Genomic DNA, 25,315 nt, shown 5'->3' with positions numbered 1-25,315 from the left:
ACTAGTCCCGATGTGTCCCAAATAATCAGAGTGGACTGTATACGATATCAAGATTATTTTTTGCCTCCAGTTCCTTTGTATAACCACATCATAGTATCCATTGAAATTTGTTCCCTTAACAAACTCATACTGTGTCTGAATTATTGCTGCAGTCTTGTCTAGATAATTCTGCAATGCATCTTTAAGCAGTGACTTCATTATTTTACCTGGAACGGAAGTTAAACTAACTGGTCTGTAATTACTCATGTCACCCATCGATCCCCCCTCTGTGAATTTGGGATACATTTGCACATCTCCAGTCTGCGGGGACTTCCCTTAAGTCCAAGGATGCTCTCATTATTATGGCTAACAGTTTGCTTAGTTCCATTTCCACCACCTTTAATATAACTGAATAGATCCCATCTACCCTAGGTGCCTTTTTTTTATATTTAACTTCAACAATTTCTCCTCAAATTTGCTCTCAGTTATTACAAAATCATTAAACACCCTCTTACAGTTTGATAAACTTCTGGTATTTTCCTCCCTTAATACCTCCCCATGTGTTAATGTATATGCAAAATACTCATTCGGTTTGTTAGCTATCTGAGCAGGATCATCAACAGTTGAACCATCGATATCAAGTGGACTAACGTGATTCATCTCCCTCCTCCTAGAGTTTATGTAAGTAAAGAAGTTCTTGCTGTTTTTCTTCGCATTCTTTGAAAAAGAATATTTGTAATCTGCCTTTGCTTGCCTAATCTGCATTGTGACTTGGTTACAGACTAGCTTATTTCTCCCATAGGCTTCTGTGTTGTTTGATAATTTATATGCATCCCATGCATTTTTCTTCTCTTCCACCAGTCTCATTAGTTCATTTGGCAACCTTTAGGCCTAAACCTTGAACAATTTCTTAATTAGTATGAAAAGTCCACAATTAATTCCTTGAATGCTTCCCATTTACAATTTGTTGTTGGTAACATCATAAGTTGGTCCCACTGTACAGAATTTAAAAACTGTCTGAGACCACTGTAGTCACCTTTACAGAAGCAAAAAGTCTTTTCTTTACCCCCGATTGTAATTGTATCTTTAAGTAAATCCCACATCAGTACACTGTGATCACTGCCACCTAGTGGTCCCTTTATCTGCAAATTCTTAATACACGAATTATCACTGCTGATAACTGGATCAAGAGTACTACCCTCTCTGGTTGTATCTTGAACATGCTACTACAGAAAACAATCATCCAATAAATCCACAAAAGTCCTGTGTGCGAGTTACCAACATATAAGTTCCTGTCAATATCTGGGAAGTTAAAATCCCCCATTATAAGACAGTCTGATTTACTAGCTCTCTATTTCTCTGTTCAATTGTTCGTTGTACTTATTAGACCACTCCTACTCTTAGTTTTGCTTTCCTAGTGGTAATATCACACCAAACTGACTCAACATTGCACTGTCCACCCACATCAACTGGATGCACTTCCTTAGATTTTATTTTTTCTTAATTAACAGTAACCCCTCCTCCCTTCCTATTCTGTCTATCCTTTCTGTACACATTTTACTCCCCAAATTCCAATTCTGCATTCCTAATATCTGTGTAACACTGCGTCTCTCATATCCCAAAATATCTATCTACCTTTGATATCTTGACTATCACTTCAGATTCATCAAATTTGTTCTAGTTCTACTATAATTCTAGCATTGGTGTGCAATCAAGTATACATGCACCTATTCTTATTCTTAATTACCCTAACACAGCCCCATGTATTTATTTCTTTCATGATGACTGCCATCAGAACCTGAAATTCCCAGCACCCCTTGTTCCATGCCGCTGCTCATTCTAATAGAAGTAGTGCAAGAATTACCTTCACCTCTGCCTGCGGCTACTTTTAACCTTTTAGTGTGTGACTTCCACCAAGCTAGCAGTTTTCCGACCCACCTAACACTGCGTCGATAGCATCAGCAAACACTCTTGCACCCTTTCTATATAAGTGTATCCCAACCCTGTAGAAGCAGTCTCTCCTGTTAACAAGCACAGACCAGGCTGAAAAAAAAATCTATCCCATGAGCTTTGCACAATTCTTCAGGCCCCAATTGACTGACAAGGCTCTCATCATATACAGCCACTCTCCGACTTACGTAAGGCTTGCGTTCCGTGGAACTTTACATAAGTCGAATTTTACTTAATTCTGAATTTCCCCCATGCTTGTGCAACACACATAACTGTGCTTGCTGAATTGATTGAATCAAAACAGAAATGTATAACGAACATGTAAATAGAATTATTTATTGTATTTATTAAAATTTTTTTATCTCATGAGCAGGAAAAATTACAAAAGTGTGCAATTTTAAAATTACAAAAAAGAGAGGAGACAGGCATAACGTCATTAAGTTTTACCTCTTGAGCATCATTGATTCTGGCAATGTCTTCAGCTGATAAGTACGCTGCTGTGGAGATTTAAAAGGGGCTGGCCACTGAACCTTATGAAAGAACATGTTAGTGGATGGTGGCTTTTTTCTTTTCATTGTAGATTTCTTTGTAGCAAGCAAGCATATCATTCACCCCCCCTCTTAACTTTTAAGAATCGTTTGCTGTCAGGATCCATCTTCTCAAATCTCCCCATTGCCGATGCAATTTCACAAAATGCCATTGCCATCTCTCTGTTGATGAAACATCTTGGCTCTGCGTTTGGTTCATCTTGAGCTTCATCAGCATTTTCTTCTTTCGCTATTACTGCCTTCAAGTCAGTAAGGTCTTAGATAATTCTTTCTCTTATTAACTCCTCCACGTCTTTGGCCTCAACCTCCAACTGAGTTAGCTCTGCAACCTTTACAATCTTATCTGTAACCTCTTCATATGATTTGTCTTTTTCAAATCCTTTGAAGCCTTTTACATTCCGTGGGCATATTTTCTTCCATGCACCATTTAAACAACTTTTAGTAATTTATGCCCAGGCCATATTAATGTTTAAGACGGCGTGGTACATATTGTAAGATTTCGAAAAGTCTCTTAACGTAAAATTTTTCTCACCGTCTACTACACACAATGCCTGAGCAAATGTTGTGTATAAATAGTATGCTTTTAAATTCGAAATAACACCCTGATCCCTAGGTTGGATGCGTGAGGTTGTTTGGCGGTAGAAATATGACTCTCATGTTCGAATTAAAATCATCTAGATGCGTAGGATGTCCAGGAGCATTATCTAATAGAAATAAAATCTTGAAAGGAATGTCCTTGTCTTCACAATATTTTTCAACATCTGGAATTAAGCAGCATTTAAACGAATCCTCGAAGAGAGATATTGTTATCCCTGCTACCTGGTTCGATTGGAAATGCACAGGTAGGGTGGCTTTATTGATGCCCTGAAATGCACAAGGATTTCCAGAATGGTACAGCAGTGGTTTTAATCTGTAATCTTCAGCTGCATTAACCCCAAGCAAGAGTGTGGCCCTATTTTTTTTGAAACCTGGCATTATCTTTTCCTCTTTGGCATTGTATTTTCGGTCTGGCATTTTTTTTTCCAATACACAGCAGTCTCATCAACTTTAAAAATTTGCTGCGTTGAATAGCTGTCTTCATCAGTAATTTTTTTTTAAATACATCATAAAATTTCTCTGCAGCTGCAGAATTGGCACTGGATGCTTCACTGTATACTTAAACGTTGTGGAAACCAGAGCAGAGCTTGAACTTATTAAACCACCCGTTGCTTGCCACAAACATGGTTTGGGGTTCACTTTACTCGTCCTTAATATCTTCATGAATACTTGTTGCTTTTTCTTGAATGGTCATTTGCTCAGGGGCCCTTGCTTCTGAATCTGATTTTCCATTCACATTGTTAATAGCTGTTCCATCTTCAAAATAGCACCTGAATGCTATTTTGTGATCACTGTTCCTCTTAAGTGCGTTGGTTAGGGCTCACAATACTGTCAAAATCTTAATACCAGTATTTCGGTACTTTTAATTTATGAAACCAGGATACCGGTATTCCAAAAAAAAAAAAACATTTTTCGTAATAAATTTTGATGACAATTAGGTGCAATAAAGTAAGGAAAAAACAAGTAATTACTTGAATGTACGTTTTAAATGAAACTTTTATTACAATAATAAATATTCTAGCAAAAAATTATTAAACATACTAAATATAAAAAAAAAATAAGCATCCACACTACCTATCCAAATAAAGTGAGTTCTTAAGAAACTCAATAGTGTTATTGTTTAAACTGGATCTAATTTTGGTACATATTTAATTAGTACATATCCTTTGGATTCTGTGCTAGTTGGTGCTTTGTACTGAGATAGTCGTAGATGAGTTGCAGTTAACTCCCCCAGAGGGGTTTGCACATAAGCTTGCTGTTGTTTGTTTATTTGGTTTTTAGGAGCATTAGCAACTAAGGCCATATTGCTGCAGGGATATACGGTGATCATTCCCTGACCTTTCCGTATTTGGTTGTCATGGGCTCGAACCCCGGTCTAATCAAGAAATGGGTGCTACGCACTGCTGCTCCTGCCCACCTGGCTACAGAGGTACCTCATAAGCTTGCATTTACCTATCTCTCACTATCTAATTTAAACCTTACCCAATCACGGTGTTATTCTTTAAACTCACTCTTCCTCCTTTGGTGGGGAAAAACAGTTTTTCCCACACAAGGAAACACTTTCATCATTTACCACTAGATCACCTATTTACAATACCTTTGAACTGTTCTATACTGACACTCTTTCCCAAAATGCTCTTGCAAAATGCTGTTGCATCCTCAAGTAGCAGTGTAATAGAGGGATTAAACTATTGTTCAGAAGCTTTTAATTTTAACCCTTCCGCACCTTCAATACCATTGTTCACCATATTCCTTAATTGCCTTACTAGGCCTACTCCCACTAATGGAAATATTTCTGTAATGATGTTTTTTTTCTTATTCCTTAAGTGCTTTACTTCCATTCACACTATACTTATTAAGAGAAATATATTTGTAAGATTTTGTCTTGCAGTTTCATGATGATTTCAGGTTTCTGTTGCATTTGTACTGTGTATAACAATCCCTCCTTTGCAAATTCAGCAGTATTAATGATTTATTGTTGTCGATTTTATAACCTATATGTGAAAAAATCATAAACAATTATTTTTTAAATCAGTACTGAAAAACCAGTATTTTCGTATCAATACCGGGATTTGAATACCGGGAAAAAACGACCGGAATCTCGGTATTGTAAGCCCCAACGTCGATCCTTTGACATGTTCTTTTATACGTGTACTGTCCTTTAAAATATTAATCACTGTTGAAGCAACAAGACCTAATTCTCTTGCAATAGATGACAAACTTTGTCCTGCTTCGTACTTCTTAATCATTTTCATCTTCATTTCTAAATCAATTTTGTTTTGTTTCATGTCACTACCACCACTTGCACTTTTCGTTGGTCACTTTCCCTTCCTCACTGTAAGAACTTCGTTCTTATTTATGTGTTACACACATAAATAAGAACGAAGAGAAGTTTCTGAAAATTTGTTTTTTATATGATTGAAGATTTTAGTGAAGGGGAACACATTTCACAATAATAATGTAAATATCCACACAATTGCAGTTATTGGTATTATCGCAAATGCAATAAGACTGAGTTGACTACCCGTTTATAGTTAGATGCACTAACAAAAAGCCCAATAAACTGGAATGTGCAAATTGTTTTTGCACATTCCAGTTTATCACATTTTACTAAACCACATTTCTTGGAGGTTACGACCATAAAATAATAAAAACAATTTGAAATTTCTGGTTTATTGGGCTTTTCAGTTAGTGCATCTAATTATAAACGGGTAGTGAACTCGATCGTATTGCTTTTGTTAAAATACCGATAGCTGGAATTCTGGTGTTTTTACTTGTCCCCTTCACTGGAATCTTCAGTCATATAAAACATGAATAAATTGTAAGAAACTTCTCTTCTTTCCTATTTTTTGCTTGTTACTCCGTACCTCACTTGTGCAATTTGTGTGTGCTGTGATCTTTGTTATCGATTGCTTATTTTATTTATTTTTTGTTGTTATTTTAAATTTTACAATCCTAAAAAAAAAAAAAAAAAAAATTGAGTGAAAAAAAATTTACGTAAATCCGTAGTTGCATAATTCAGGGACTTGCTGTATCGAAAAATGTTCAGCAACCTACATAAAAAAAAAAAAAAAAATGCTTGCTTTTATTTTTTGCGATGTCGATTTTTATACCCAATAGCTTCCCTTTATTTTTAACAATGTTATGTGTAGTTTGGTTACCAATGTTATAATGGTTCTTTAAAGATTTAACGGATGCACCATTTTCAAACTTTTGAATAATTTAAGTTTTTGTTTAATTTGAAAGCACAACTCTTGCGTTTGTCCATAATTTTCACAATTTCTAAACAACAAAAAAAAAAAATTCCGACATTGCTGACACAAATAACTAAACAACATTTGTCGTTTTGTGGTGCAACTGAACACAACAATTGACGTGACACACTAAATCAAACTAAACATTTGGTCTCTTTTTTTTTTTTTTTTTGTTTTGAGCAGTAGGTGTGAAGACAGCAGGGATTGCAAGATAATAGGTATATTAATCTTCCAATGACGACTGATAACGCCAGTTTTTTGTCGCTTATTTAAGAGTTTCAAAATATCTGTTTATACATATTCTAGTTATTACTTGAATTTTATGGTTACTGGTTGAAAATTTTTTTTTTTTTTTTTTTTAAATTGGAGTATTGAAGTGTGTCCCGGTTAATCTGATCCCCGTAAATCGAGAGTCTGCTGTACCTCCATTTATTCCTACAGATGCAAAATAAGTTTTCATATTTTTTTTCCCGTTTTCGCCTACCTGCAAAAACTTATGTAAAGTTGAATTTGCATAAGTTGAGTATTACTTAAGTAATACTCAACTGGGGAGTTCTGTACTCCCTCCCATTGTCTGGGTAGAATTTCAGATACTTTCAAATTTAACCCTAACTCGCGACTTTTTTTCAACATTGACCTCTACTTGTTAAGTAAACCTGTAGATCTCCTACTCTTAATGTCATTGATACCAATGTGTACAACAATATCACTATTTGTGCCCTTAAAAGATGATATCTGCTCTACAACATAGTCAACTTTTGCCCCTGGCAAACATACCCAATCCTATTCCATCTATCCTTTCTACACAATATATTACCTGTCTCCCTAACAGTAGAGTCACCAACAATAACTCCTCTGGATTTAGTGCATTCTGTTTTGGAGATTGCCACTGTGTTGCCTGATGCACAAGAGTGAGCTCTTGCATTCAGTTGGGCAGCTGACAGCTTGATGAGCCCATCATATTAATTTCTTTGAAGGAATCTACCCTACACATCAATTTCTAGACATTCTCTACACCTAGAGCGCGCGCGCACACACACACACACACACACACACACACACACACACAAACGACATCCTCCTTGGCTAGATAATGTGTGAATATAGATGCAAAATACTCATTAAATTTATTTGCTACCTGAGCATGATCATCAATAGTCAAACCCATGTTAAGTAGACCAATGTGATTCATCCCTTTCCTTCTAGAGTTTACATAAGTAAAGAACTCTTTGCTGTTTTTCTTTGCATCCTTTGCCAAAGATTTCTTGTAATCTGCCTTTGCCTGCCTAACCTCCTTTGTGACTTGATTACAGACTAGCTCCTATCTGCCATTGGCTTCTGTGTTGCCTGATAATTTATGTGCATCCCATGCATTTCTCTTCTCTGCCACAAGCCTCTAATTCATCTAACATCCATTTAGGCTTAAACTTTGAACAATATTTCTCAGTTGGTGAAAAGCCTAGTACCCTCCAAGATTAAGTTCCAGAAGGCTTCCCATTTAGAATTCACCATGGTAACATCATCAGTTCCACTGTATAGAATTTAAAAACTCCCTGAGACCACTGTGGTCATCTTTACAAAAGCACAAACCCTTCCCCTTATCCCCGATGATAGTTGCATCTTTAAGTAAATCCCACATTGGTACACTGTAATCACTGCCACCTAGTGGTTCCTTTATCTGCAGATTCTTAACACATGAAGAATCACTGCTGATAATCAGATCAAGAGTATTACTCCCTTTGGTTGCCTCTCGAATAGAAAACAGTCATCCAATAAATCCACAAAAGTCTTGCTAGTGTGCGAGTGACCAACCTATGTCAATATCTGGAAAATTAAAATCCCCCATTATAAGACATGCTGATTTACTGTCCCACTCTGTGTAATTGCTCATTATACTCATAAAATTCATTAGGCTTATAACACACACCTACTCTCATTTTCCCTTTTCCAGTGCTTATGTTACACCACACTGACTCAACATTGTATTGTCCACCAGTGTCAACTAGATGCACTTCCTTTGTATTTCTTAATTAACAGTATAACCCCTCCTCTCTTCCTGTCCTGTCTATCCTTTCTGTACACAATGTACTCTCCAAATTACAATTCTGCAATGCTTATATCCACGTGACACAAAAGTGGATATTGTTGGGATATCTCTGATATCCCAACAATATCCACTTTTGATGTCTTGACCAGCATTTCAGATTCATCAAATTTATATACTATACTCCTAGCATTGGTGTACGTGCAACTATACATACACCTTTTCTTACTCTTAGTTACCCTGACTTTTCTTACTCTTAGCTGGCCCATGTATTTAATTGTTCCACAATGACTCACAGCAGCCCTTGAAATCCCAGTACATTAAACCGGACTGTTCTTTGTTCGAGAGTAGCCTGTGCGGACGTAGCTTATTGCCGCTCCTGGAACAGAGAAGTTTTTTCTGATTTATTTTCTGTTTTATTAGCTTAAACTGGCATATTAACTTATTTTCTAGAGTAGCTTTATATTCCTAGTTACGATACTTAGTTTAAAGTTTAACTTAGATAGAGATTTGTCGGTATTACTTAGTATCGGTAAGGGTATCAAATCCACACGTTACAAATTTCAGCCCTGTTGAACAAGAGTTTTTTTTTTTTTTTTATCCATATTTAGCCGATTTATTAACCAATTGTTATATCAAATTATTTTCTGTAGGTAGCTAGTCAGGATCCTTATTTTTTTTGAATTGAGACAGCGAGATTTGGAAGTTAATTGATACTTAAGTGTCCGTAGATTTACTGTTCGTAAATTGCCGCCATTGTTACGTGATACAAAATATCTCGAACTAGATAGCATAAGCTTAGTATAGTATATAATATAATATTGTCAATAAATCAGTAAATCTATTAATCTTGTTGAACTTCATTGTCAATTAAATTGTACTTTTAACTATATACATATAACGACTTAGATTACGTAACATAAATAATTAGCAAAAATAAATAATTAATACTTAACTTGATATGGAAGTTATATAAAGGGATTTCGTAGATAACACTCGATACTGAAACATAAATATAGCGTTATAACTGTGTTGGGATATAAGTTTAGGGTTTTAATTTTGTACTGAAATTGAAATTTTATTGAAATTAAATCGAAATCATGACCCAGAGCAGCAAAGCAAAAGGCTCAAGCTAATGGGACTGCTGTGGCTCAGGGGAGAACTTGGGGGGGGGCTGAGTTTGCCCTCTGAATCACAGCCTTTTAAAATGCACTATTTGCTTGATGTCTGTGGAGCAGTTAGGTACGGGACATACTGCCATGGGGGATGTCTTTATGTGCGCGATGCAAGGAGTGTAAGGAAATCAGGCGACAACTCAGCGTTGTTATGGGCCTATACGAGACCTTGAAGGACAGGGTGGATGCCCTCGAAGGATTAAAAGTGAGAGGCCCATCAAGCTCTCAGCTGCACACACCAACACCAGAGCTTGCATTTGGGCATCACGCAACACAGTGGCAACCCCCAAGGCAGAATGTGCTGGTCCAAAAGGAACTAGTAGTTGTCGGTGACTCTATTGACAGGGAAACGGGAAACATACTTTGTAAAAAGGATAGGTGGAACAGGACCAGGGTATGTCTGCCAGGTGGTAGATGACTTTCATCAACCGGTGAAATACCACCACTTTGCTTATTGGAGGCTTGAAGTGGTGAAACCCATGTTTAGTCTCTAGAGCAAAGTTTCCGGCATCCCCCCCCATACTTCTACTTCAACCCATGCATGGTACTAAGTACTGTAGGTTTTGATACCTTTCGTGTTTGGCCTTTTCATAAAAAAAAAGGGGGGGCAAAGGTTGATGACGTTGTAGAGCGGATATCATCTTTTAAGGGTACAAAAGGTGATATAGTTGTACATGTTGGCACTAATGATATTAAGAGTAGGAGACCAGCGGAATTACTTAACAAGTACAGGTCACTGTTGAACAAAAGCCGTGAATTAGGGTTGAATTTGAAAGTGTCTGCAATTCTGCCCAGATACGATAGGAGGGAGTATATGATGAGAGCCCTGTCGATCAATTCAGCCCTGGAAAGATTGTGCAAAGCTCAAGGGGTAGAATTTTTTTCAGCCTGGTCTGTACTTGTTAACAGGAGAGACTGCTTCTACAGGGATGGGATACACTTAAATAGAAAGGGTGCAAGAATGTTTGCTGATGCCATCGAGGTAGTGTTAGGTGGGTTGGAAAACTGCTAGATTGGGGAATACAAGACTAACAGATTAACAGTAGCCACTGACAGAATTGAAAGTGATTCTTGCACTGCTTCTATTGGAATGAGAAGCAGCTTGGAAAATAAGATGCAGGATATTTCAGAGACTGCTGGGAGTCATTGGGGTACAAGTAAACACATGGGTTGTGTTAGGGTAGCTAAGAGAAAGAACAGGTGCATGTCTACTTGCGTGTACACCAATGCTAGGAGTTTGGTAAATGAATTTGAGGTATTGCTCAAAGCATCAGAGGCGGATATTGTTGGGATATCAGAGACGTGGTGTCACACAGATATAAGTAATGCAGAACTCGAATTTGGGGAGTACAACATCTATAGAAAGGATAGACAGGATAGGAAGGGAGGAGGGGTTATGCTATCAGTTAAGAAACACATAAAATCCAATGAAGTGAAGCCATTCGACATCACTGGACAGTGCAGTGTAGAGTCAGTTTGGTGTGACATAAGCATTGGGAGATCAAAATTGAGAGTAGGAGTGCGCTATAAGCCTAATGACTCTGATGAGTATAATAAGAAACTGTACAGGGAAATAGAGGGGGCCAATAAATCAGTCTTATAATGGGTGATTTTAATTTCCCAGATGTTGACTGGAATTTGTGGGTTGGTCACATGGTCACTCATCCAATAAATCTGTGGATTTATTGGATGATTGTTTTCTACATCAGCATGTTAGGGAGGCAACTAGAGTGAGTAATACTCTTGATTTGATTATCAGCAGTGATTCTTCATGCATTAAGAATCTGCAGATAAATGAACCACTAGGTGGCAGTGATCACAGTGTGCTGAAGTGGGATTTACTCAAAGAGGTAACTACCATAAGGGGTAAAGGGAAGGGTTATTGCTTTCGTAAGGGTGACTACGATGGTCTCAGACTGTATTTAAATTCTATACAGTGGGACCAACTGATGATATTACCAACAGCAAATTCAAAATGGGAAGCATTCAAAGAACTTATCTTGGAAGCTACTAGGCTTTACATACCAACTAAGAAATATTGTTCAAGGTTCAGGTCTAAATGGATGTCAGATGAAAGAATGAGACATAAGGCAGAGAAGAAAAATGCATGGGATACATATAAATTAACACGTGACACAGAAGCCTATGATAGATATAAGTTGATCTGTAACCAAGTTACAAAGGAGGTTAGGCAGGCGAAGTCAGATTACAAGAAATCTTTGGCAAGGGATGCAAAGAAAAACAGCAAAGAATTTTTTACTTATGTAAACTCTAGAAGGAAGGGGATGAATCAGATTGGTCCACTTGATATCGATGGTTCAATGTTCATGATCCTGCTCAGGTAGCTAACAAACTAAATGAATATTTTGCATCGACATTCACACATGAGGAGTTATTCAGCAAGGGGAATGCCAGAGGTGTATTCAACTCTGGTAAGCTAGATAATCTTGTAATAACTGAGAGTAAAGTGGAGGAGAAATTGTTGAAGATAAACCCAAGAAAGGCACCTGGGGTGAATGGGGTCTATCCAGTTATATTAAAGGAGGCAGCAAAGGAAGTAAGCAAACCCTTAGCTATAATTATGAGAGCTTCCTTGGACTCAGGGGAAGGTACCCATAGACTGGAGATGTGCAAATGTGACCCCAGTTCACAAAGGAGGATCAAAGGCTGACACAAGTAATTATAGACCTGTGAGTTTAACTTCTGTTCCAGAAAAATTAATGGAGGCACTGGTTAAAGAAGCACTGCAGGATCATCTAGACAAGACTTGAGTTATAGCTCGGACACAGCATGGTTTTGTTAAGGGGAAGTCTTCCCTGACCAATTTGATTGGATACTATGATGCAGTCACAAAAGAACTGGATGCAGGGAATAACTTTGATATTATATACTTGGATTTAAGAAAGACTTTTGATACTGTTGCACATGGAAGACTGCTGCATAAATTGGAGCAGTGTGGCATTGTAGGCAAATTGCTGCTATGGATAAAGGGGTGGTTGAGGGTGAGAAGACAGAGTGGTAATCAATGGACACTGCTCATTGTGGACTAATGTTATTAGTGGAGTTCCTCAAGGTTCAGTGTTGGGTCCATTATTGTTTTCTATATTTATAAATAAAATTGATGATGGTATATCAAGCTTAATGTCCAAGTTTGCAGACGATACAAAAGTTGGCAGGGTTGTTAAGGACACTACTGACGCTATGCCACTGCAGCAGGATCTGGAAAGGTTGAGCAGATTGGCTGAGCGGTGGCAAATGAAGTTTAACATTGACAAATGTAAGGTATTACATAATGGAAACAGTAACCCCAGAGCAACGTATCAACTCCGTGGTACGTTGCTCTGGGGTTACTGAGCAACGTATCAACTCCGTGGTACAAAACTGAGACAGTGGTAGAGAATGAAACGGATCTTGGGGTAATTGTGCAGGCAGATATGTTTTCTGACAGTGCAGATGGGCTGCAAGAGTAGCTCATGGTGTCTTGTCAATGATATATGGGAATTTTTCTATCAGGGATAAGGAGGTGATTACTCCCTTGTATAAGGCAATGGTCAGGCCACACCATGAGTACTGTATACAGGTCTGGAGGCCTCATTTCAAGAAGGATGTAGATCTGCTGAAATGAGTACAGAGAAGGGCAACAAGATTAGTGAATAGAAGAAAGGGTTCCTCTTACGAAGAAAGCTTAAGTTTTGCAAATTACAGTGTCTGGAGACTAGTCACCGGTGAGGTGTATAAAGTTTTGAATGGTTTGAGCATGCTCAATGCCGATGGGATTCTTCCTCTTGCTCAGAATAATCACCTGAGAGGGCATAAATTCAAATAAAGGAAAGACAGATGTATGATAGATGTGCGGAAATTTGCCTTTAGCCAACGGGTAGTTGGTTGGTGGAACAGACTTCCATCCCTTGTTGTGGAAGTTGATAGCCTAAATAAATTTAAGGCTCAGCTGGACAGGTATTTTGAACGGACGGAGGGGCAAAGTGGAAGTTTTTTTTTTTTTTTTTTTTTTTCTGGCTGATGCTGCATAATCTTGCTTTCCTGCATCATATGCCTCTACTAATGCTAATGTTGAATGTAGCATCAAGATACAGAATTTTACAAGATAGGATTCGATGCTAAAAAGACTTGTACTCCGAGAAAAAAGAACAGATTACTTCACCAGACTTTATTATTGAAATACCTAAATGAATAATAAAACTTCTCATCTCTCATGATGTTACCTTTTCATTAATAAAATTTTTGCAATTTTTTAATTTCAAATCCTTTTAAATGTCTAATAAGTGCAAATTGTTTATAGATATATTATAATTTGTTTATAGATGGTTTCTCTGGTACACATTCAATTAAAACCCATTATAATTATACCTTAATCAGCACGGTTTCACATAACATGGAACAGTTTTGGTACCAGTTATCAGTTCTTTGTGGGGTATTGCTGTATATGCTAATCTGAATGTATTGGTGGTATGCACAATTTGACCAGAAATTATAACTTTGCAGTTTGAAAGTATATTTTATTTACCAATTTTATAAGGAACGCAACCCCCTCTTCTCATCTTTACGGTACTGGATTTCATTGATTTTGGCTGTATACGTTTCAGTTTATGGCCCATCCCAAAGTACCGCCCTAGGCACATGTTTTGTTTGCGTGGGCCTAAGGTAGGCCCTACTGGCCTAATAAAATTTTTCTGAGGGGGAGGGCTTTATTTTCAGTTTGTGGGATGTGAATGGCCTATTATAGACTTTAGTGCCCTTAGAGGACAGTTTTAATTCCCATGTTTCATGTTTTTCTTTTATAACCAGAAATTCTAGGGTGTAGAATTATTATTTTTTTTTTATGATATATTATGGTGAACATTTTATCTTGAGTGTTGACAATTGCACATCTACTACATTCTAGAATCAACGAAGGATGTGACATACAGTATTATTAGTGATAAATGATGCAAGGAAGCAAGCAATATACATACAAATAAACTAACCACATTTGTATATTTCCGATAATTTGTGTAAGCCTTAAATTTATTCAACCTACTCACTTTCACAATGTCAGCTAGAAGCATATGCTTCTATCTGACATTTTTGCACAAGCTGTTATTATATCCAGTCTACAATTATCCTAGAGTGAAAAAAAAATATTGGTGTTCTAAGAACATGATAATCATATTGTAGTACCTCACATACTTATTACCCATTATACAAATTAATGGTTAAATTATATATACAGTATATATAAGTTGTATATTACTGGTTAAATTATAATAATTATATCTGTGGATATAAAGAGATATTTGTGTATGTCTATATCATTTACTGAAATGAAGTTTTTCAAACCTGTGTAAAGTAACCATTAATTTGTACAGTGGGTAATAATTACCTGAGGTACTATAATATAATCGATTATGGTGTTATTAGCATATCAGTTTTTTTTTTTTTTTTTTTTCTCACTCTGGGATTAAGTTCCTTCTTGATTTTGAAGGTTTATCACTAGGTGTCCTTCATTTGGAAGTATCAAATCTGATGTTCATTTTGGTAATCCAAAGATAAGTAATGATTAATTATGATTTTGAAAATGTGTTTTACTGAGAAATGAACTTGCACTAGAGTTGTGCTTACCTAAATTTGCACAGTGCTGGGTATCTCTAATATTGGATATATGAAATATATATATATTTTAATCGAGGAGAATTCATTAATTCTGTTTTATTTTTAGATGAAGAAGAAGTTGGTGAATCAACTACAGAAAGTGAAGAAGAGAAAGAGAATGTTTCTTATATTATATCTGATGAAGTTCATTTTGGTAATCCAAAGATAAATAGGTATAAGTTATAATTATAAAATATGAATTAGTTCTCTTATATAAATATAAAATATAGTTTCTTAATAACTTTTGCATACTGAGAAACTAATTTATTTCAGGGTCTTTTCCTAAGTTCAATTGGAATTGTGTATCAATTATGAATTACAAAATTCATTGCACTCAGTTTAATTAGCTGAAGAAAATAGAGATCATATATATCTAATTAAATAGAAGAAAACATTACTTTCAAGATCCTCTTGAAATCCATAAGACTTACTGTCAAAGTGTTACCATTTTTGCTTTTTGACAAGGGAAGTAGACTATACTATATGCTCCAGCTAGAGGATTAAGGAGATATATGCAAGACTCTTATCGAGCATTATAAAATCAGAAAAAGAACTCATTTTATTTGTGTGCTTTTTATAGATGTGATTTTTGGTTTAAGTGGTGGGAAATATGATTTAATCAAACATTTGAAAAAACAAATTTTAAGAGTGTAGTTCTTAAAGAGAATTGTGTAAATAGATGTGTCATTTTGAAATTCTAAATAGATATAAACAGATTTGAAATGTTGCAGATAACAGTCCAATAAACTAGTGTTTCTCAGGCAGTGCTTCACAAATCTTTAAAAAATAAAAAGTCAACTCCAATTATTAGGACTATAATATTACTGCATATAAGCTTTAGTAGAGGTAGATGATGCAAGAAAGCAAGCTTATACAGCATCAGCCAAAAAAAAAAAAAAAACCCCATTCCCTTTTCAGCATCCCTTTGCTCCAAAAGTTTGTCCAGTTCTTCCTTGAGTTTATTTTAGCTACCAACTTCCACCATGACAGATGGAAATGTGTTCCAGCAATCCACCAACCAATGGCTAAAGGCAAATTTTTGCACATCTATTTTACAACTCTTTCCCCAGTTTGAATTTGTCCCCCTCAGATGTGTAATCTGAGCAAGTGGAAGAATCCCATCAGCATTGAGCCTGCTCAAATCATTCAAGGCCTTATACACCTCAATCAGATCACCTTGCAGGTGCCTAGTCTCCAGGTGTTGCAGAACTTAAGCTTCTCTTGGTAAGAGCACCCCTTTGTTCCTCTCACCAGTCTTGTTGCTCTTCTCTGTTACTCATTCTAGCAACTCAATATCCTTCCTAAAATGAGGCTTCCATACCTATATGCAGTACTCAAGGCTTGACCATTGTGTTATACAAAGGGATAATCACCTCCTTATCCCTGCTAGCAAATTTCTGTATATCATTGACAAGACCCCCATGAGCTGCTCCGGCAGCCTGTCTACATTGCTCAGAAAACTTCATATCTGTGTGTAGTACTGCACAGTTGGTATGTCACTCTGGGGTCACTGTTACCTGTATGCAGTATTTTGCATTTATCAATGTTAAAGTTCAGTTGCTATCTCTCAGCCTATCTGCCCAACTTTTCTAGATCCTGTTGCAGTAGCATGTTGTCATTATTATCATTAACAACCCTGACAACCTTATTATTGTCTGCAAACTTCAACATTAAGCTGGATATACCTTCATCTATATCAGCGGCTCTCAAACTACTGAGATCTGTGGACCCCTAAATATATAAATATCAAGTAATATATAAAAATACATATTACTTGATAGCCCTTCTGAATGTTTTGCGGACCCCAGGGGTCCGAGAACCTCAGTTTGCAAAACGCTAATCGATTCACATTGGTAAATATAGTATTAGTAATGGCCATATGGTGCAAGGAATCCTGAGGCTTATGCTGCAACAGCCACAAAAAAGAGTAAATAGTAATAATAATAAAATTAAATAATTAATAAAAGGAAATAGGCAACCTATGCCTTTCCCTCTTCCTATAGTTAACTATCCACCTGACATTTGAATTTCCCCAAAATGTCAGCCTCAACCATCCACATTGGTAATTTGTTCCAGTAATTTATAACTCTGACTAAAATAAAACTTCCTGCAATCCAGTCTAAACTTACCCCCACCCGTAACTTGAATTTATGGCTCCTAGTTCTACATTTATAACCATGAAAATTTCGTCCTCATTCATTTTCTTTCGCCGCTCAGTCTTAAACCCCTCAATCAATACTCCTCTAAGGTGCCCAGTTTCGAAGCTCTGAAACCCACATATTCAAAGTCTTTCCTCATATAGATGCCCTTTTGCCGATCTCACCAGGCAAGTTACCCGCCTTTGGGTGCTTTCAAGAAGCTCAATGTCCTTTTAGGTGCATTCTCCATAATTGAACACAGTATTATTCTAAGTGTGGTTTAATAATAGCCTTATATAATGGGATTATGACGTCCTTATCTCTACCAGCAAATGTTCAATAAATCATTGAAAGGACACCATGAGCTTTTCTTGCAACCTGTCCCAAGTCCCTTTCTTCCACTACCGAATTTAGTTCAACTCCACGAAGTGTACAAGTTATTTTGGGGTTACTGTTCTCCAGGTGTAAGACCTTGCATTTTGCTGAATTAAAGCATAGCTGCCACGTTTCTGAATATCCCTGAAGTCCATCTAGGTCACTGAAGAAGCTCTGCTTGGTGGTGATCATTAACTATTCTACCAATCTTTACATCATTTGCAGATTTAGACATCACGTTCCGTATCCCTTTATAGATGTCATTTATGAAAATCAAAAACAACAGTGGTCCTAATTCTGATCTTTGGGGAACTCCACTTTTTACATCAACCCAATCTGAGGAATGACCATTTATCACAACCCTCTACCTCCTGCCCTGAAGCCATCCTGCTATCTATCTAAAGATTTTTCCTGTGATTCCAACCTCTTCTAGTTTATAAAGTAATTGTTCACGTGGGACTGATTCAAATGCTTTGCTGAAAAATTTAAATAAACGATGTTGAAATTATTCCATAAATCCAGCTCATGAGTGAACCTGTAAAAATAACTAACCAGATTTGTTAAACATTATTTTCCCTAAAAAAAAAAAGAGAAAGGTTAGTAAGTTCAGAAATAAAAACACAAAGTTGTACGTACATATTTTTATTCGTAGGTTAAAAAAAAAAAAACAAAATGGAACTTTCAGCCCCAGTGACGCATATGTTATAGGTTTTAACAAAAATAATTACGTTTTTTGCTACAACGTTTTCGAACTTCATTTTTTTGTTGCCATATTTGCGCTTTATATCTTAATTTATCAAGTGGAAATCTGCTATACACCAATGGAAACAGTGAAAGGAGAGAAGGTGGAGTTGGCTTTCTGGTCCATAAAGATATAAAAACATTTTGGAATTCAAAAGTACATCACCAAGGGTGTCAAGAATACTACTCAGAATTTCTAAGAGGTATAAGCTAAAGGTTATAATGATTTATGCACCAACATCGAGCTATGATGATGAAGAGGTTGAAAAAATGTACACCGAAATTGAGTCTTCTAGATGAACAGAAAACTCACTACACTATCATTATGGGAGACTTCAATGCTAAGGTTGGAAAGAGACAAAACAGTACAGAAAGGGGAACTATAGGAAATTTTGGAATTGGTGGAAGAAATGAAAGAGTTGAAAGACTGTGGAATTTGCAGAATCTCAAGAAAAGGGTGAACAGAAAGTGGACATGGAAGAGCCCAAACGGATTAACAACTAATGAAATCGACTTCATCCTTACTAACTGAAGATATATCGTGAATGATATTTCTGTCCTGAACAAGGTAAATGTTGGAAGTGATCACAGAATGGTAAGATGCACACTTGATATAGATGTAAAAAAAGAAAGGAAAAACTGACTTGAGTAAATAATACAAAGGTCTTTGAGATAACAGAAGAGGAGAAAAAGCAGTATGTACGGGAACTTAAGAACAAGTTTGACCTTCTGCAGACTGTTTAGGGCCAAGATATCGACGAGGAATATTATAACTTTCTAAAAGTGATAAAGCCCAAGAAACCTATAGGTAAAAAGAAATCCAAAGAAGAAAAAATTAGTCAAGAAACACTTGTCATGATGAACCAAAGATGACAAGAAAAACACTGACAAGGAGAAAATTGAATATACTGAGTTATGCAAAGCCATTAGAAAGAGACTCGGAGAGGTCATAAGAAAATTTAACACAAGAAAAGTAGAACAAACATTAAGGGAAAACAAAGGATTTAAATCAGTAGCCATGAGCAGTAATACAGAAAGACAAATGATGCTGAAGCTGAAGAATAGTGATGGTGTACTTATAAATAGCAGAGAAGGCATAATTCAAATAGCAGAAGGCTACTGTAAAGAGTTATACAAGGAGCAAGGGAATAATGCTAGCAAACGGGATGATGGATTGCAAATTAGTAACACATACAACATACCTGATATCCTTCTTGATGAGGTAGAACATGCTTTAAAGAAAAAGAAGAATCAGAAAGCCACGGGGGAGAATGAAGTTATTGTACAGTTGTTAAAGTTGGGAGGAAGAGACATGACACAAAAACTGGCAAGACATTTCACAAAATGTATTGGAAAAGGTGTGACACACTTTGAATAATTGCATTATTCAAAGTGTGTCACACTTTGAATAATACATTATTCACACTTTGAATAATGCAATTATTCAAAGTGTGAATAATGCAATCATAGTGTTTCTGCATAAGAACAGAGATAAATTGGAAATTATAGACCAATTAGCTTGTTATCCCACATCTACAAGTTGTTCACAAGGGTCATTACTAACAGATTAGAAAGAATACTTGATGAGAATCAACCGAAAGAGCAAGCTGGCTTTAGGACAGAATTCTCAACTATGGATCACCTTCATGTGATGTCACAGCTAATGGAGAAAGCAAATGAATATAAAACACCATTATCCCTGGCATTTGTGGATTATGAAAAGGCATTTGACTCCATACAGCATAAGGAAATGTTTCGAGAACTGGAAAGACAAGGCACAGATACTCCATATATTATGATTTTGAAAAAATATATGAGAATGCTACCTCCTTTATTAGACTAGACAAAGACAATAGTAAATTTAAAATTGAGAAAGGAGTTCGACAAGTAGACACAGTATCTTTGAAGTTGCTTACTGCTGCCCTTGAGGAAGCTTTCAGAAGATTAGACTGGTCGCAGAAAGGAGTCAGTGTGAATGGAGAGTACCTAAACCATTTATGATTTGCTGATGACATTATGGTCATAAGCCATGATCCCAAAGAATTAGAGAAAAATCTTAATCAATTATGCAGAGTTAGTAAGGATTTTGGACTAAAGATAAATATGGCTAAAACAAAAGTAATGATGAACAAGTATGCCACAGAAAGGGATATAATGATTGAAGGAGCAGTAATTGAAAAGGTGGAGTCATATACTTATCTGGGACAAGTCATTAGCTGTAATAATAATAAATGGCCGGAAGTCAAGAGAAGAAGAAGAATTAATTTTGGATGGATAGCATTCAGGAAATATAGTCACATACTGAAGAGCAATATCCCAGTTTGTCTGAAACGTAAAATAATGAACCAATGTATACTCCCCACCATGACTTATGGAAGTGAAACTTGGGCACTCACCAAAAGAATGGAAGAGAAGCTGAGAACTACAGAGTGAAGAATGGAACGAATTATATTGGGAATCAGACTTAGATAAGAAGAGAAACACATGGCATGTTAGGCAGCAAACTTAAGTAAAGGACATTCTTATTAAAACTAAAGAAATAAAATGGTCTTGGGCAGGACACGTAGCTTGAAGACATGATGACAGATGAACTAAAAAAAAAAACGGACTGGCAGCCAAGAGGAGCTAGAAGAAAACCTGGAAGACAACAAAGGAGATGGACAGATGAAATTCATGTTTCTGGTTAGTAAATGGATGGCCATTGCACAAAACAGATGGAACTGGAAAGTTGCTGGAGAGGCATTCATCTGCAGTGGATTGAAAATGGCTGATGATGATGATGATGATAATTTTTTGTAGCCTGTGGATAATATTCTTCGGATTTTGCTTATTAGAATTGCTTTTATTTTTTAAATGGATGCAAAATGGATGCAAAAATTATTTTTTGCATCCATTTTATTTGTGACCACATGATATCCAATCAATTTGATCAGACAAGACTTCCCCTTAACATTCTGTGTATGAACTATAACTGCAGTTTGGTCAAGATGATTCTGCAATGCTTCTTTCACCATTGTTGTCATTATTTTCCCTCGAACAGAAGTTAAACTAACAGGTCTCTAATTACTCATATCACACTTTGATCCCCTTTTATGAATTAGGGAAACATTTGCACATATAAGGACCTCTCCTGAGTCCAAAGAGGATACTCTCATAATTCTGGCGAAGGGTTTGTTTACTTCCTTTGCTGGCTCTTGTAATATAACTGGATAGATCCCATCCACTCTAGTTGCCTTTCTTATGTTTAACTACAGCAATTTCTCCTCCATGCTGTCCTCAGTTATTTTGCAAAATCATTTAGCTTCCTGGTAGAGTTTGATAAGCTTCTGGACTTCTTTCCTACATAATTCATCATGTGTGAATGAAGATGCAAAATACTTAATGTTTGTCAGCTACCTCAGCAGGTTCATCAACAATCGAACCGTTGATTTCAATTGGACCAATCTGATTCATTCCCTTCCTTCTAGAGTTTACATAAGTAAATAAGTCTTTGCTGTTTTTCTTTCATTCCTTTGCCAGAGATTTCTTGTAATTAGCCTTCACTTGCTTAACCTCCTTTGTGACTTGATTACAGACTAGCTTACATTTACCATAGGCTTCTGTGTTGTCTGGTAATTTTTATGCTTTTTTATTTTCAGCCACGAGTCTCAATAGTTCATCTGACCTCCATTTAGGCCTAAACCTTGAACAGGAAAAGCCTTGTAGCGTCCACGATTAATTCCTTGAATGCTTCCCATGTAGAGTTTTGCTGTTAGTAACATCATCAGTTGGTTCCACTGTATAGAAGTTAAAAACTGTAGGAGGCCACTGTAGTCTGTGACCCTTTACGAAAGCAGAAACCCTTCCCTTTTCCACTAATGATAGCTCCGGGGATATGCGGTGGTCATTCCCTGACCTTTCCGGTGTGCAGTGATCACTGCCACATAGTGGTTCCTTTATCTGTAAATTCTTAATGAGTGAATAATTACTGCTGATAATCAGATCAAGAGTATTACTCCCTCCGGTTGCCTCACAAAGATGCTGCTGTAGTAACCAATCATCCAATGAAGCCACGAAAGTCTTGTCAGTGTGCGAGTGACTAATCATGAAGTTCCAATCAATATCTGGGAAGTTAAAATCCTCGAGTATAAGGCTTTTTGGGTTTCTGACCCACTCTTATTACTCTGAATAGTTTTGTTGTACTCATCAGGGTCATTAGGCTTATAACACACTCCTCCCATTTTTGCTTTTCCAGTGCTTGTGTCATATCAAACTGACTCAACATGGCACTGTCCACCAGTGTTAACTGGATGCACTGTCTTAGATCTTAGATTTTGTTTCTTAACTAACAGCATAAATCTCCCCCTTCCTATCCTGTCTGTCCTTCCTGTACAGTTGTACTTTTCAAATTCTGCATACCTCCTTGTATCTGAGTGACACCATGTCTCTAATATCCCAACAATTGTCTGCATTTCATTAGCATTAGCATTAGTAGAGGCATATGATGCAAGAAAGCAAGCTTATTCAGCATCAGCCAAAATAAAAGAAAAAAAAAAAACAACCACTACTCCCATTTCACCCCTCAATTCGTTCGAAATACCTGTCCAGCTGAGCCTTAAATTTGTTTAGGCTATCAACTTCAACAACAAGCGATGGAAGTCTATTCCACAAACCAACTGCCCGCTGGCTAAAGGCGAATTTCCGCACATCTATCCGACATCCGTCCTTCCTCAATTTGAATTTATGCCCTCTCAGGTGATTATTCTGAGCAAGAGGAAGAATTCCATTGGCATTGAGCATGCTCAAGCCATTCAAAGCCTTGTACACCTCTATCAGATCACCTCGGCGATGCCTAGTCTCCAGGCTCTGTAATTTGCAAAACTTAAGCCTTTCTTCGTAAGAGCAACCCTTTGTTCCATTCACTAATCTTGTTGCCCTTCTCTGTACTCGTTCCAGCAGCTCTACATCCTTCTTGAAATAAGGCCTCCAGACCTGTATACAGTACTCAAGGTGTGGCCTGACCAATGCCTTATACAAGGGAATAATCACATCCCTGTCCCTGCTAGAAAAATTCCTGTATATCATTGACAAGACACCATGAGCTACTCTTGCAGCTCGTCTGCACTGCTCAGAGAACTTCATATCTGCCTGCACAATTACCCCCAGGTCCTTTTCATTCTCTACCACTGTCAGCGTAGTACCACAGAGTTGATACGTTGATCTGGGGTTACTGTTTCCCATATGTAGTACTTTACATTTGTCAATGTTAAACTTCATTTGCCACCTCTCAGCCCATCTGCTCAACCTTTCCAGATCCTGTTGCAGCAGCATAGTATCAGTAGTGTCCTTAACAACCCTGCCAACCTTTGTATCGTCTGCAAACTTGGACATTAAGCCTGATACACCATCATCAATATCATTTATAAATACAGAAAACAACAATGGACCCAACACTGAACCCTGAGGAACTCCACTAATAACATTAGTCCACGTTGAGCAGTGTCCATTGATTACCACTCTCTGTCTTCTGCCACTCAACCATCCCTTTATCCATAGCAGCAATTTGCCTCGAATGCCACGCTTCTCCAATTTGTGCAGCAGTCTTCCATGCGCAACAGTATCAAAAGCCTTTCTAAGATCCAAATATATAATATCAAAGTTATTCCCTGCATCCAGTTCTTTTGTGACTACATCATAGTATCCAATCAAATTGGTCAGACAAGACCTGCCCTTAACAAACCCATGCTGTGTCTGAGCTATAACTGAATTCTTGTCCAGATGATCCTGCAGTGCTTCTTTAACCAGTGCCTCCATTAATTTTCCTGGAACCGAAGTTAAACTAACAGGTCTATAATTACTTGTGTCAGCCTTTGATCCTCCTTTGTGAATTGGGGTTACATTTGCACATCTCCAGTCCATGGGTACCTCCCCTGAGTCCAAAGAAGCTCTCATAATTATGGCTAGGGGTTTGCTTACTTCCTTTGCTGCCTCCTTTAATATAACTGGATAGATCCCATCCACCCCGGGTGCCTTTTTTATGTTTATCCTCAACAATTTCTCCTCCACTTTCCTCTCAGTTATTAGAAAATCATCTAGCTCACTGCCAATGTTTACTTCACCTACGACATTCCCCTTCCTGAATAACTCCTCATGTGTGAATGTAGATGCAAAATACTCGTTTAGATTGTTAGCCACCTGAGCTGGATCCTCAACTGTTGAACCATCAACATCCAGTGGACCAATCTGATTCATCCCTTTCCTTCTTGAGTTTAAATAGGTAAAGAACTCTTTTCTGTTTTTCTTTGCATCCTTTGCCAAGGATTTCTCATAATCTGCCTTTGCCTGCCTAATCTCCTTTGTGACTTGGTTACAGACCAACTTATATCTATCATAGGCTTCCACGTCACCCATTAATTTGTATGTATCCCATGCATTTTTCTTCTCTGCCATATGTCTCATTAGTTCATCTGACAACCATTTAGGCCTGAACCTTGAACAATATTTCTTGGTTGGTATGTAAAGCCTGGTAGCTTCCAAGATTAGTTCCTTGAATGCTTCCCATTTTGAATTTGCTGTTGGTAACATCATCAGTTGGTCCCACTGTATAGAATTTAAATACTGTCTCAGACCAGCATAGTCTCCTTTACGAAAGCAAAAACCCTTCCCTTTACCTCTGATGGTAGTTACCTCCTTGAGTAAATCCCACTTCAGCACACTGTGATCACTGCCACCCAGTGGTTCATTTATCTGCAGATTCCTAATGCATGAAGAATCACTACTGATAATCAGATCAAGAGTATTACTCCCTCTAGTTGCCTCCCGAACATGCTGGTGTAGAAAACAATCATCCAATAAATCCACAAAAGCCTTGCTAGTGTGTGAGTGA

General features: G+C 37.1%; 1 protein-coding gene across 2 annotated transcripts in view; it reads left to right on the top strand.

The window, feature by feature from the left end:
* Dhc64C (dynein heavy chain, cytoplasmic) overlaps nt 1-25,315 on the top strand; it is a 1,460,071-nt gene that overhangs the window by 8,622 nt on the left and 1,426,134 nt on the right. For both annotated transcript variants that reach the window (XM_090376486.1, XM_090376487.1), the window contains exon 2: nt 15,264-15,369. In XM_090376486.1, coding sequence (XP_090232612.1) covers nt 15,264-15,369 — 106 coding nt within the window. The remainder of the gene's footprint in view (nt 1-15,263; nt 15,370-25,315) is intronic.

This window comes from Mastigoproctus giganteus, chromosome 6, assembly GCF_048544385.1.
Source record: "Mastigoproctus giganteus isolate SK-2022 chromosome 6, ASM4854438v1, whole genome shotgun sequence".
Lineage (NCBI taxonomy): Eukaryota > Metazoa > Arthropoda > Arachnida > Uropygi > Thelyphonidae > Mastigoproctus > Mastigoproctus giganteus.
Note: the sequence above shows the minus strand (reverse complement) of the source record. Positions and strands in the feature narration are given on the sequence as shown.